Genomic DNA, 15,802 nt, shown 5'->3' with positions numbered 1-15,802 from the left:
GCTATGGAAAAAGGTGTTTAGTATGTGTAAAGGTGTTTACTTGTGTCTTATGCCTTCTGTGTTTCGTTATACCATTTGCTTTCTGAGCGTGTTTTACATTTTATAACAGTATGCATGTTATTTTAAATTGTTGGCAACCGCAGTCAAACTTCCACGATCCTGATGAAACGATCCGCAGTGGCTGCAAAATATTTTTATTGAAAAGTCACGACCGGTTTCGCGTCATTTGAAGACGCATCCTCAGGTGATAGAGATTCTAATTAACAACTCATATTGGAATGGCAACTGCCTTAGAGCCACTCACTATCATTCACGTCCAATTATGAAAACAAGAACGCTAAAAGTGATAGTCTATGGTTAAAATGCAGGGGACGGCATGGAACCGTACCATGAGCAGAAACGTGGCTGAGTGGTGGTAGGCAAGGTAGTTCCGAGCGTTCTGTACGTTTTACTGGTGGCGTCAGAGGCGACGGAAACGAAACCGCCGCTGTAGAAAGCCTGAAGTGTGTGGGGCGACTGAACATGAATTAAAATACTTAAAACATATGTAATTTTTATGGAATATTCCGTCGTTTCTTGAAGGAACAAAGACATATTAATAACTTGAAGGCACACAATAATATTTATTAAACAGCTCGTTATCAACTAGCTTTCGGCTTCTTAGGCCATCGCCAGTCAACTTAATATTAAACAGATAGATAGTTCGCACAACTTTAGCGAGAATTCGTAGCTGTATAAAGAACATTGTATACAGATATTGACACGTTATGACTATATCGATACAAAACACAAGCATAATGTATTACCTAAGGAGATTGTGAAAAAATAAATTTTGTATTACAGTGTATTCAAATATTAAAACTATAACACCTTTGTAGAGAATTACTAGACTGACTGAGCATGAAAGGAATTGGAGACTCTAAAAGAAAGATTCTACCTTTGCTGAACATGCTCTGATATTCATATATGATGTGAAATGTGATGTTCTCTATAAAGGCACTAAAGGCAGACGACTAACATTACTTGAAATTCTGGCCATTAATAAACACCAATCAAAGAATCCTAACCTAGTCCTTAATGACCAAACACAGTTCCATTACTCACCATTATTATAACAGCAGCAGCCAGTTATTATATCTCTCAACACTGCATATAACTTTCCACACCCACATTCCTTAGACTTCCCCCCCCCCCCCCCCCAATCAGTTTGTCGATATGACATAGCAGCCTGTGCCATTACTCACTTGCCTATACATTCATATAGTTTTAATATTTGAATATATCCTAATATAATATTTATTTGTTCGGAGTCTCTTTAGGTATTACGTTTCATATCGGTATAGTCATAAAATATCGCATGCCTTTGTACAACATCTTTGAACAGCTATGAATTCTCGCTGAAGTCGTGTGGTCTATCTGTTTAGTATTAAGTTATCTGATGATGGCCTAAGAAGCCGAAAGTCGGTTCATTACGAACCAGTACATAAATATTATCGTGTACCATTAATACTGTGTGTATAAGTTATTAAGATCATGTAACAGTATAGAACAAACTGAGTCCCATTTATAATACTGAAAGTGGATATTTAAATTGTAAAATATCAATAAAACCTGAGTGGTAATTCAAATTCCGTCTTTCACAGATATAAAACCATGTTAGTGGAAAGACGCAACAGGATAGTCTGAGAAGCTAAAGACCTATTATAATAAAATAATATAATAATAAAATTCTACTTGAACAGTCAAACTTCGCTAAAAGACCCTTGCGTAGCAGGTCTGTCTGCGCATTCAGGGTAGAATCAGGGGATCTTTTTAGAGCACGACAAATCTCAACCTCCTCTAAAACAAGTGTAGTGCCTTTGCTTTCGAAATGTGGTACGTGTATATTCTTTCGGATGTCTGTGATCAGGTGCGCAGTTTCGCGGAAATATTGTTATGATCCGAGAACAAACTGATTTCAGTAACGGTGTTACAAAAGGCTCATTCAAAACGCGCCAATGAAATCGGCTTACAGCAGAAATCAGTTTTGTTGTTCTGTTCTTGAAATGTTGTTCACCACTCTTACCCCAGACTGTACTGACTTTTTTTTTTTGAGAAATTTTTTATTTGTTAAGAAATGTTTAGAAATTGCAACCAGATACCTTCTAATCTGTTATTGTGCTGATACTGGATCATGTCATCAAAGCTTTTGGGCTGAAGGAATCGGTTTCACTTGGAGCCTTGTCTTCCCTACAAATCGCAAATGCCAACGCACGACAGAAGCAAGTACTGAACATATAGTGTAGCGTTTGCTGATTGTTACATGCTCTTAGAAATTGTTCTCTATTTTTTCGTATTCTCTCTATATTTTCGTATTCTTGCGCATATTTACAAGAGGAACAATTTTAAAATTGCAACGTGGACCTGAAGTTTAATTTCTCATAACTCTGGTCCATCATTGGCTTCCCAGTAAAAGTTAGTTGCTCCCCACCGCATACTATAATTGCAGTCACATACAACATTAAGCTTTAAAACACAAAACTTTGCATTATATATTCGTATCTTATTGTTAGAAATGTCTTGCGATACACAGTCCTTACACTGCCTTCTAAGGATTTATGCCACAACATGACGGAAAGTACGGACTTCTTCCATGAATATTCTTTGTCTATAACGTGAAACAATAAATTATTGCATCTAGTTAGGAGCAGCTACCGTTACGGCCATACGAGAAAAATTACACATTGCATTCTGAAACCACTTACATCCAGCTATTTTTTTTTTTTTTTTTTTTCTAGCGAAATGAATAGACTGGTCGTAACGAACAACAGGATTTCAGGATTGTGTCTGCTTGTTTCGCACATTAAATAAAGTATGTCTAATGAAATTTGTTATCGCTGTATGCTGCCCGCTGTGTACCTCGACTTATCATAACAAGACATTACGGCACAAATCAACAGTCAAGCAGTTAAATCGACTGGTAACCTAAAATTCCATTCATGAAATCTTACAGGATTTTTTTAACCGCTAATGCTACTCGAGAGATCTTGACGAGATAAGCAGAACAACTAATTGACATTGGATTAAAACCTTTAAAGCAGGATAGGTTAACAGATTCTAGTAATGCAGGACGTACTGTAGATGACCCGATAATTTGATGGACAGTGGGTCTAAGGATTTTATCGTCAACGTTAATAAAATTGCTGCCGTTTTCCGTCCGTGGTGTTGGCAACCCTACCCTGCTCTGTGACGTCAATAGCGGCCGTATTTCGTCAGATTCGAAGAGCAAGCCGTCTCAGTGATCCGGGGAGCGCAAGCCAAGGCGGTTGTGCGTTGACGCCGCAGTTGGTTATTGTGAATCTATAGTGGTGTGTTGAACAAAAATGGCAACTGAAATGGAATCTGCTTCTGATATGAATGATGCTGGCACCCAACTTTTGGAAGAAGAAAAACGTCCTACTGTTTTGCCTTTAGAAACAGCAAAAAAAGCGAAACCAGCTGGCGCTGAGCAAGACGATGGAGCGACGGAAAAGCTAGTCTCGAATGAAAAAATTAACTCCAATAAAGATGCTTCCGAAGTAAAGTTCTTGTCGGCAGATTCACAGAATGGAGACGCGAAGATTGACATTGAAAATCTAAAGCTAGCTTTCACTGGGATGACGAAGGAAGAGTTGATGAAATTTGCAAATGACCCTTTTTGGATCCGTTTGAGATGGCTGCTTTTCGTCCTGTTTTGGCTTTTATGGGTAGCTATGCTAGCAGGTGCGATTGCGATTATTGTGATGGCCCCGAAGTGTGCACCACCGGCTCCACTGAAATGGTGGGAAGAAGGCCCGCTGTATGAAATTTATGTCAGGTCATATAAAGACGGTGGCGTGGACCAGGATGGAATAGGGGACCTCAAAGGTAAGTAAAAAAATTGAAATAAATTCCTGAGGACTAACGACTTCTATTGCAGATCATATGTTAGAATAGGGGCGTGTCCCCACACTTTTAATGGTTGGATTTAGTAAAAGTTTGTGGCTAATGACACCTGTATCACATTGCAGGTGTGACTTCAGAAGTAAAGTACATTGACGAACTGGATAGCACAGGCATAATTTTATCATCTATTTTCAAGTCAGAAAATCAGGATCCAGATGCTGTTGAAAGTTTCACAGAAGTAGATCCAATATATGGGTCACTAGAAGATTTTAAAGAACTCCTATCAGCAGTTAAGAACAGGAGTGAGTACTGGATGTATGGTACATTTCTTTTATAATATAAAAGACTAATTTCATAATGTGGCACTCCACTGACTAATTGATTTTTTCAGGTTTACACTTGGTACTAAATTTTATACCGAATCACACCAGCAAGAAACATCCTTGGTTTATTGCATCAGAAAATGGTAGTGACATCTACAGTGATTATTATGTGTGGGCTCCAAGCAAAGGACAGAATGATGATGGAGAAATACCACCTAATAATTGGGTTAGTATCAGAAGTTGTCAATTGTTATCTAGTTGTGTACAAATGATTTAAGTGTGATTCATGGCTTTTTAAAATTTTATATTAGGTCCTTACCTGTAATATTTACATCCCTTTTACATTGCTGTTGGACATAAATTTGTACACTAGTTCTAGTTACTTCTAAGTAACTTACATTAACAGATGATCCTGTAATATTTTATTTTGATGTGTCCTAAAACTGAAATGTTTCACAGGATTCTTTGTGTGATGTGTAGCTACAAGCAGCACATAGTTTCAGATATTGCCATATAAACAAGGTTGAGATTTTTCTTATAGTGTACTATAAAAATTACTCTATAATACAGATAAAATGGTAGATCTCTTCTTAATGATATACTTTGTAGTAGTACAACAATATTTGCTTACGGGCAGGTCAGTGTTAATGGCGGATCAGCATGGGAGTGGAGCAGCAAACGAGGAATGTTTTACTTGCATCAGTTTGGTAAAGATGAGCCGGATCTAAACATGAGGAATCCGAAAGTTGTTGCTGAAATAAAGGTAAGGTCTAAATGGAGTAAAGTAGGCTATATTTTGTACAATACTAAAATACTTAAATTAGGCCTACACAACTTTACCTTCTTGCCTTGCTTAGGGCTCAGTACAAAATGTTTGCATTTGTGGGAGTGAGGGTGGCTAGTTTTTTAAAAAAGTTCTTTCATCAGTTAGATATGGTGAACAGGCAACACAGAAAATTGTCATGTGAAAGGTTTTATAAATAACACTTCAGTCATTCCCAAGGATGCTCATTATATTATTGTACAGATGTTTCTCAGCTGTAGTTGATATACATCTTCCTGCCTTTTTGTTCTACCTTTCTAAGCAGATAAGCCTCCCCCCCCCCCCCCCCCTCTCTCTCTCTCTCTCTCTCTCTCTCTCTCTCTCTCTCTCTCTCTCTCTCTCATGTGCTCCCATTTTGTTGTGTGTGATGAAGTTTTGTTCTTACTGTGTGATGATTCCTTCTGTTAATTTCCCCGTGCCTCCTATCCCTCCTCCATTTTCACTTTTATGCAAATACATCACCAATTTTATTTGGATCTCGCATTTTTTCAGTGTAGTTCCACTTTCACTTGTGTGTCATAACAGCTAAGGGTTGGTATCATTCTATAATTTGGATATTTGCTTGTAGCTGCTTATTTCTCTGCAACTTTTATCTTGCTGTTGATCTAAACTATGGTCCTCTTAATGATTGTTACTGATAGAACCACTATGAAAATTGTTACTCTGAAGCCCCTTGATTTGGGTTTTTTTTTCCAGAAAGTGCTGCAGTTCTGGTTGGAACTTGGTGTTAGTGGATTCCAGTTAGAAAATGTAGAGTTCCTGCTAGAAGATGAAGAGCTGAAAAATGAAACTCCATTACATGTCCCAAGTGATGCAACCCATTTAGACTGGGACTTCTACACACATCTCCATACAACTAATCTTCCTGGGATAGTAGATATACTCATTCAATGGAAGGAAGTCATTGCAAGTTATGGTGATGACAGGTATTTATTACTCTTGTTTTGATTTCTGTGCCCTTGTTCATTGTTAACCTGCTATAAGATTGTTCCCATTTTTACAGTTCTGCTGTTTACTTAGTTTCACTTTATGTATTTTTCTTTGAAAGTAGTAACATGTGGTGGTGGTGGTGGTAGTGGTGGTGGTGGTGGTGGTGGTGGTGGTGGTGGTGGTGGTGTATAAGGATTAATGTACAAAAGATGCCTGAGAATTGCAGTGAGCATGGCATAGTTGTTTTGCACCTCTATCTCAACCAATCATGTATCACAATTTTGTATGTGTCTCTGTGGCAACAGTTTATTTGCACTTCTAAAGACAAGTATGGTATTGTTTTTGCCCATAGCTGTTAGCACTTGATAGTTGAAAGCTGAAAATCTAGTTATAGGGGAACATTGGGCACTGAAACCTGAATTGTTAGTCTGTAGTGTTTGTTGCTGTATTTGAAAGTTGAGTTATCTTATTATATCCTTACTGAGTTTATTAGATCAGCAGTCCAAAACTGAAGCACCCCTTAGATGGTAGGTATAATATTCAGTATTATTGTTCGGAATATTGGACAGTAGATGCGTCTGGCATGGTAATTTATGTTTCGTTGCAAGCAGAAAAAAATGTGGTTGAAAAACTGGTTCAAGGAGCAACAAACATTACTCACGTAAACTTGAGAGAGTTAAAACTGAAGAAAGACTTTCATAATTTTTACACTGATCTGTAGTGTAGGCCTTATTCAATCTCACTTTGCCATATTTAATGCACTTCATGTCCCAAAACCTAAAACTACATGGGAAATTCAAAAAAATTATATTAGATAAGTCTCCATGTATTTTGTAAACTCTGAAAATGCAAAGGGGTCCAATACTTAACTTTTAGCAAAACATAAGTAATGAATGAATGAATAAAAAGGGCAATCTAATATACATTTTCTGAATTTCCCATGTAGTTATAGGTTTGAAACATGAAGTGCATTAAATATGGCAAAATGAGATTAAATAAGGCCTCCACTACAGATCAGTGTTTCACCTCAACAGAGATTTCAGGGGGAGTCCAATATCACACATAAGTTTGTGTTTGTTTGGTTTAAATATTCAATGTAATTTACCTATAATAAAATTTAGTTCTGGTGGCTCAATGGATCTGAAAACTTATCAACTCAGTCGTACCAAAAGTGGCAATTTGTCTCCCACTGATACTCGCCTGCACTAACCCCCTCCCTCACCTCCTTGCTGCCAGAGAAATTTCTGGAGACATATTTACACAGATGATTAAAGAAACAAAATACTTCCACAAAGTCAGCACTTTTCTATGGTGCCATAACTTGCTACTGCAGACTAATAGTGTGCCAAAGTCTTATATTGGGGTATACACACAAGAAAATATCTGTATATGCTTTTAACCTTGCATTAATCAGTTTTTAAAACATTGTCATTGTCAGCTGTATGTTACCATTCCTTGTATTTTCTGAGCAAAAAAATGTTGTACAATTCATTAACATTTTTGTTTGTATACTCATGTGCCCCAAACATCCCACAGTCCAAGCCAGGATTTATACATTATAATGTACTCTTAATGAGTGTGCACTTTCATCTTGTTTTGAACTCATTTTAAATGAAACAGCAGCAGCAAACACAAGTATCCAGCAGCTGTAGTGTGAAAGTGACTGCCAAGGATATCAATAATGTCCTCATTTGGCACATGATATTGGTATATCCTTTTCTCACACCAAGCAATTTTTTTCGGTTGCTTTGGCCATGAAACATGTAGCAGCAAAATTTGTTCCCGACTGTTGAATTTCAACCAGAAATGATGTCACATGGACATTGCTCACATATTGCTAGGTGAAGTCAACAATACAGAACTTCTAAAGCAGCTTACAACAGGTGATGAAACATTAGCATACAGGTATGACATGGAAACCAAGGCCCGCTTGTCCCAATGGAAACTGCTTGAAGAGCCAACACCGACAAATTTGATCACTTTCGAAGGTTATTCTCACTGGTTTTGTAGACTACATTGGGATAGTGCATCACGATTTCCTGCATTATGGTTGTACAGTCAATAAGGAATACTATCCCTGTAAGTTAGGTGCAATTTGTACGAAGCAATCCAAAGAAAACGACCATAACTGGGGCAAAACAACTCATTGAAACTGCATTGTGATAATGCTTCCACTCGCACCTTAATACTTGTTTGTGATTCTTTGGCAAAAAACAAAAGCCTTATTTTGCCTCGCTGAACATGCCGCCCTGCAACGTTCTATTTCAGAGGCTGAAGGGAACCAGGTAAGGATGTAATATTGACACCACTGATGAGATAAAAACAGAATTGCTGATTGAGTTAAGCACCATAATGAAAAGCGAGTTCCAGAAGTGGTTCCAAGATTGGAAAAAGTGCTGGCATGATCGCATATCTAAGGTGGATTACTTTGCAGGGGACAAAGTTGATGTTGACAAATAAATAGATTCTTTAAGATAAAAAAATTCCCATTACTTTGTGATCACATTTCGAATTTTTGTATTGATGGTTGGAAAAAATTAAGTGCTTACTATTACAACCACCTTAATGTAAAAGTTGCTATAGTGCAATACAACTTCATTTTCGGATAAAAACACTTAGTGTGCAGGGGGTAAAATACACGCAAATATGTAATGACAAATGTAACACTAGATTTTTTTATTTTCTGCTTTTTCTGTGTCTGTGTTTGTTATTGAGCTATATACTGCAGGACTCCATACGCAAGTAAACAGAAAGTAATGGAAAACGAAACTATCAGCTTCCATGCTAATGTGGGCCTTTGGATATGGAAAGATCACTCAATCATCTCAACCAAGACTTAAATTTCCCATTTATTTGCTTCTATCTTTCAATGTAACCTAGACCTCTGGGTACACTGCAGATCATCTCCATAATGTAGATTCTGTCTGAGGTGAAATCATTAATATTGCAACACAGATAGTGCAGAAGAGTTGTAAATATAGATCAGTAAAAGCAACACCTGTAAGTGCCAAAAACAGATAATTAAGGGCAATCCATGCAATAAGTCATTTGCATTTAAAATAAACGTATAGTGGACTGATGTGTGGAGTAGAGAGAGACAAAACGGGGAAACATTCCCACTAGCTTTACAGCTCTTGCTCTTTTCCAAGCAAAAGTAACCCCATTTACATACTGCAACCAAACATGATGCATGAACTATCTTTCTAGAATGTAGCTAATTTCCCTAAAACTTGTAACCTTTGTGTTTTACACACAAATTTTGAAATTTCAATAATGGCTGCAATGATTTAAAAAAATCTGAACACCATCTTCAATATAATCATGTTTCACAGTTATGATGTGTGAAACTCTGAAAGGAAAAAAGGGAGTAATTCTTTGTATACTGATACCAGCAAACCCGGCAATGCTAGGCTGGCCAGATGTCCTGGTGTCACAAGAAAAATCAGTCGGGATATGTAATTGCCCCAGTTTTAAACAAGAAACAAAATACATTCAGTAATATTTGTTCCTAGTTTCCTAGAAATAGAACATCATAAAAATATGAATATATTCATCGCATTTGGTGTAACTCTTCTTATGCCTAAAGAAAAGCAGGTATTATCTGCTCTCGCTTCTAACTTGCCAACCTGCCACTTGGCCCTCGAGACAAGTAAAAACAAAACCAAAGGATATATAAAAGAGCTTCAGTTAACTTAAACCATTTCTCATAACCGGGCTGTTGCCATATTAAAGTTAATTCGAAAAGAATGGGAGTGCCATGGCTTGTGTTAGCAATGCTTATTGAATATTGTTTGCCATGTACGCATCCTTGCCCTAACAGTCTGAAATCTTAAATTTTAGTACAAAGGGTATAACTTGTACCCGATTGCTGATTGGTAATCCTAAACACTAATTAGTATTACTAAACTGTACCTAAGTATCTAGTAAGTGATTGAACATTGCTAAAAATATAGCTAGGCTATTAGTGAAAAAGTACATATCAGTCTCTTTATTTCCCATGAAAATAATTTCATTTATGTGTAATGTACTTACATTGTCCTTTCTACAATGAAGAACCAAAAAAGTGGTAGGCCAACACTTGCATAATATCATGTAGGGCCCCCATGAGCACGCAGAAGTGCTGCAACACGACGTGGCGTGGACTCAACTAATGTCTGAAGTAGTGGTAGGCGGAACTGGCACCGTGAATCCCGCAGGGCTGTCCATAAATTCGTAAGATTACGAGGGTTTGGCGATCTGTTCTGAACAGCATGTTGCAAGACATCCCAGAGATGCTCAATATTGTTCATGTCTGGGGAGTTTGGTGGTGGCCAGTGGAAGTGTTTAAACTCAGAAGAGTGTTCCCCCAGCCACTCTGTAGCAATTCTAGATATGTGGGGTATCACATTGTTCTGCTGGAATTGCCAAAGGTTTTTGGAATGCACAATGGACATGAATGGATGCAGGTGACCAAACAGGATGCTTACATGTGTCACCTTTCAGGGTCATATCTAGACGTATCAAGGGACCCATAGCACACAAACTGCATATGCCCCAAACAATTACAGTCTCAATCAGCTTCAACAGTCCAGTGCTGACGTGCAGGGTCCATGGATTCATGAGGTTGCCTCCATACCTGTACAGGTCCAGCCACTCAATACAATTTGAATTGAGACTCATCCGACCAAGCATCATGCTTACAGTCAAATGTTGGAGGTGACGGGCCGAGTGAGGTGTAAAGCTTTGTTTCGTGCAGTCATCAAGGGTACTCGAGTGGGACTTCAGCTCTGAAAGCCCATATTCATGATATTTCGTTGATGTTTGCACGCTGACTTTTGTTGATGGCACAGCATTGAAATCTGCAGCAGTTTGCGGAATGGTTGCTCTTCTATCACACTGAGCAAGTCTCTTCAGTCGTCATTCGTTCCATTCCTGCTGGATCTCTTTCCGTCCCCAGCAATGTCGAAGCTCTGATGTTTTACTGGATTCCTGATGTTCACAGAACACTTATGAAATGGTCATACAGGAAAAAGTTGTCTTATGTAAGCATTGCCAACCACAGCGCCATATTCTGCCTGTTTACATATCTCTGTATTTGAATAAACACTAACAAGGAGAGAGGGGCTGGCCAGTACTTAGCTCAGTACAGCCGATAGATACACAAAACACAACAGAAAATTTACATATCCTAGCTTTCAGAACTTTGTTCCTTCGTCAGGGAGGAGAGAGGGGCAAAAAGGAGAAGAAGGGAAAGTGGATTCAGTTACTCACAACCCAGGTTATGAAGCAACAGGGGAAAGGTAAACAAGGAGGGTAGCAAAGATGGAGGCATGGGTGTCAGAGGGAAGCCAAAGATATTCTACTATAAGTACTGTGCCAGCTTCAAACCAAAGAGGATACATACAGAAGTAAAGAGGTATATAGTATAAACACAACTATGTAGGATGAAAAGATGTGTGAATGGCTAAAGAGAAAAGGGAAAGAGGAGAAGACTGAAGAGTAATGGGAGTGAGGTTGGTTAATGTAGGTTCAGTCCAGGGGGATGGCGGTACGAAAGGATGTGTTGGAGTGCAAGTGCCCATCTCCGCAGTTCCAAGGGACTGGTGTTGGGTGGGAGAAGCCAAATGGCACATACGGTGTAGCAGGTTCCTAGAATTATGCTGGAGGGCATGCTCCGCTACTGGTTATTGGACATCTCCTAGGCGGACAGTTCGTCTGTGCCCGTTCATGCCCTCAACCAGTTTAGTTGTCGTCATACCAATGTAAAAGGCTGTGCAGTGCAGGCATGTCAGCTGATAAATGACATGTCTTGTTTCACATGTGGCCCTGCCTTGAATTGTGTATGTTTTACCAGTAGCGGGGCTGGAATAGGTGGTTGTGGGGGGGGGGGGGGGGATGCATGGGGCAGGTTTTGCAGCAAGGTCGGTTAGAGGGGTAGGAACCGTTGGGTAGAGAAGGTGTTCTGGGAATATTGCAGGGTTTGACAAGGATGTTACAGAGGTTGGGGGGGGGGGGGGGACGAAAGGCAACTCTGTGTGGTGTTGGGAGAATATTGTCAAGGGATGATCTCATTTCAGGGCGTGACTTAAGAAAGTCACATCCCTGGCAGAGTAATTTGTTGATGTATTCGATGCCAGGATAATATTGGGTGACAAGGGGATGCTTCTGTGTGGTCTGGGGGTAGGAACATTGTTGTTGGACGGGGAGGAATGTATTGTTCGTGAGATCTGTTTGTGGACAAGGCCTGCAGGATAGTTGCGAGAGAGGAGAGCACTGGTCAGGTTATTGGTGTAATTATTGAGGGATTTGTCACTGGAGCAGATATATTTGCCACAAATACCTAGGCTGTAGGGAAGGGAGTGTTTGATGTGGAATGGATGGCAGCTATCAAAGTGAAGGTACTGTTGTTTGTTTGTGGGTTTGATGTGGACAGAGGTGTGGATGTGAGCTTCAACAAGATGGAGGTCAACATCCAGGAAGGTGGCTTGGGTTATGGAGAAGAACCAGGTGAAACTCAGATTCGAAAATGAGTTGAGGTCATGGAGGAAATTCAGGAGTCTTTCTTCACCATTAGTCCAGACCACAAAGATGTCATCTATAAACCTATACCAAGCCAGGGGAAGCAGCTGTTGGGTCTTCAGGAAAGCCTCTTCTATGCAGCCCATGAAGAGGCCCATGAAGAGGTTGGCATAGGACGGAGCCATCCTGGTTCCCATGGCCATTCCCCTGATCTGTTTGTAGGTCTGGCCTTCAAAAGTGAAGTAATTATGGGTGAGGATGAAGTTGGTAAGTGTGATAAGGAACGAGGTTTTTGGAAGATCTTCGTTGTGGGCATTGGGAGAGGTAGTGTTAAAGGGCAGAGAGACCATGGGTATGTGGGATGTTTGTGTAAAGGGATGTAGCATCTATGGTGACAGGAAAGGTTTCAGGTGGGAGGGGAGTGGGAATGGATTTGAGGTGTTCTAGGAAGTGGTTTGAGTCTTTGATGTAGGATGGGAGTCTGCGGGTGATAGGTTGGAGGTGTTCGTCTACCAGAGCTGAGATAAGTCCTGTTGGGGCTTTGAAGCCTGCCACAATGGGACGGCCAGGATGGTTCTCTTTGTGGATTTTGGGCAATAGATAGAAGGTAAGGGTACGTGGCTCAGTGGAGTGAGGAGGTCTGTGGAAGCCGTTGTGAGGCCTTGTGAGGGACCTTGGATTTTTAGGATTTTCTGCAGCTCAGTCTGCTTGGAGGGAATGGGATCCTGGGTAACAGCTTTGTAGGTTGAGGTGTCGGAGAGTTGACGCAGTCCTTCTGCCACATACTCCACACGGTCAAGTACCACAGTTGTGAAGCCTTCATCCACTGGGAGGATGACAATAGAGCAGTCTGTTTTCAGTTCCTTAATGGCGCTTGTTTCAACTGGAGTGATTTGGGGGTTGTCTGGATGATCTTCAAGAAGGACTGGGAGGCAACACTGGATGTGCGGAATTCCTCAAATGTCTGCAAGGGATGGTTTTGGGGGAGGGGAGGAGGATCCCTTTGAGAAGGCGGTCAGAACGGTTCTAGACAGGGTTCGACACTGGATATAGTATTTGGGGGCTGTGTTTGTTTGGTGAAATGATATTTCCAGTTGAGGTTCCGGGTGAATGAGAAGAGATCTTTAACCATGGCAGTGTGGTTGAATTTAGGCGTGGGGTTAAAGGTTAAGCCTTTTGATAGAACAGATGTCTCTGGAGGAGAGAGGGATCTGGATGAGAGGTTTAGAACTGAATTGGGACTGGTGATATGTGGCATTTGACTGTGGTTATAGTTGAGATTTGGTCTGTGTGGGGTATGTGCTGGGATTGGGAGATTGAGTAGGGTGGCTAGGCTAGGTTTGTTGGTTATGAGGGGGGGGGGGGGTTGTTGAAGGTGCTGTTGTAGTTGGCGTTTGTGAGGGATAGAGAGAGGGGCCCCACTTCTTATGTGTTGCACTAGTACTATGGATAGTTTTTTCAGGTGGTGTGTGGCATGGAACTAAAGTTTACAAGCTGGCTTCTAGGATGATGTTCCCGAGTGTGTTCTCCAAGCAGGGGTTTGAGAGGTGGAGGACTTTGAAGAGAGATAGGAGCTGTTGGGAGTGGTGGTTACACGAAGTAGTGTAGAGATTCAGGACAAGATGGGTAAGGGCTAAGAATTGAAGATTCTGGAAGTCCAGGAGAGACTGGTGGAAGGAGGGATAGCACCCAGAGATGGTAACTTTTAAGGTAAGTCCTTTAGGGGTAATTCCAAAGGTTAAACAGGACCAGAGGAAAAGTATGTGGGATTGCAGTTTGGCTACAGTGAATGCATGTTTCCAGAATGAATGTAAATAATGTGGTATAGGATTAGGGTACATACTGGGTAACTGGTGGGTAGGGGAATTAAATAAATAAAGTTAAAATAGTAATTATAAGAAGGAATAAACAAGGAGGGAAGGACGAGAAAGAAAATGTGTTGGTAATGTTCAATACCAAAGGAAGACCACTAAATAAGAAAAACACTTTACGGAAAACAGCGAATAATGAATGTTAAGACTATGGAATGTTGAATAAATAAAGAAAGAGAAGGGAAAAGTACGGATAAAGGTCGGCCAGACCAAGCAAGTATGTCCAGATCAAGGGAAACGAACACATATTGCTAAAAAAAAAAAGCGCGGGTGGCGCAAAAATGTCCCAAAAAATTTTTCCTGTGGCAGAGAAAGATAGCCAATGGCACAAAAAGATCGCCAGCAACACGAAATCGACGGAAATGGGCGATACTGGTAGGTGTGGAATATATATTTGAATATGCATGCCTATATCAGTTTCTTTGGCACTTAAGTTTAATTCGCAAAATAAAGATTTATTCGTGCTATGGGTATTTCACCTACTGCATTGGCATAGACCTATTGTCGATTTCAAAATATCACGATAACTGACAAAGTTAAGTGTAACTGTAGTACAGTGTCCTCTGAAATCTGGTCAGCCTAGGCAATGCTTCGCAATTACTAAGTGTGTATGGGAATTGGATATACATCCTAATCTGACTCCTTTTCCTTCCCTCTGTCAATTTCCTCCTTCCTCTCTGTCCACCTCCTCTTCCCCTCCCTCTGACTTTGAGCCTTTTTAATTGGTGTTGCAAAGGAAACCTTGGTCGGAAATTAAAGTCACTTAAAATGAGTAGGTAAATGGGTTGGGATCATTGGTACATGAGGTGTGATAGACATCCCCATCTGCTGGACCTGTGAGGAGAGCAGCTTCAGAGACAGTATTTTGCATGGTTTTAATCTGCAAGTGGGTAGGATTACAAAGTTTTGGATGATTTAGATTCCATAATGGTATTTTAGTCATAAATTGGTAAACTGTAAGTACAATTCCCTGTTGTCTGTTAAAATCAGTTTTTAGGAACAAAATGAAACAGCGTATTGTTGTGTACGCAAATGAGTAATGTGGTGGTAAACTTCTTGCACAAAGAATTGCAGTAATGATGATGATGATGATGATGATGATGATGATGATACGAAAGAGAGAGGTCGTTACTAACTATATTTTGCAAATATTGAGTCCCAGACAGGCATAACAAGACTGCTAAACAAATAAGCTTTCAGCCAAAAAGACTTCTTCGGAATTGGCTAATTATAGCTCGCCTAATATAAGCTTCTCTCTCTCTCTGTGTGTGTGTGTGTGTGTGTGTGTGTGTGTGTGTGTGTGTGTGTGTGTGTTTTGTCGCCGCTTGATAAGTAGATTTTTTTATCTATCGAATTCAATTATTTGTTTCAAAAATTGTTTTTATTGTTATGTTTTATACATTTTCTTTAATTTTAGACGTCACAAAACTATCCCATTGGCCTCAGTCCAGTTT

The 15,802-nt window shown here is 40.0% G+C and overlaps 1 protein-coding gene across 1 annotated transcript in view; it reads left to right on the top strand.

Annotated features, from left to right (window-relative positions):
- Positions 1–3,262: 3,262 nt before the first annotated feature.
- The window catches only part of LOC126169390 (probable maltase), a 49,062-nt gene continuing 36,522 nt past the window's right edge, over positions 3,263–15,802 (top strand). Inside the window, exons 1-5 of the mRNA XM_049920637.1 lie at positions 3,263–3,885; positions 4,029–4,205; positions 4,295–4,452; positions 4,864–4,989; positions 5,746–5,975. Coding sequence (XP_049776594.1) covers positions 3,363–3,885; positions 4,029–4,205; positions 4,295–4,452; positions 4,864–4,989; positions 5,746–5,975 — 1,214 coding nt within the window. The 5' untranslated portion in view covers positions 3,263–3,362. The remainder of the gene's footprint in view (positions 3,886–4,028; positions 4,206–4,294; positions 4,453–4,863; positions 4,990–5,745; positions 5,976–15,802) is intronic.

This window comes from Schistocerca cancellata, chromosome 1 (genome assembly GCF_023864275.1).
Source record: "Schistocerca cancellata isolate TAMUIC-IGC-003103 chromosome 1, iqSchCanc2.1, whole genome shotgun sequence".
Taxonomy (NCBI): Eukaryota; Metazoa; Arthropoda; class Insecta; order Orthoptera; family Acrididae; genus Schistocerca; species Schistocerca cancellata.
The sequence above is the reverse complement of the archived record's forward strand: the minus strand, read 5'-3'. Positions and strand labels throughout refer to the sequence as shown.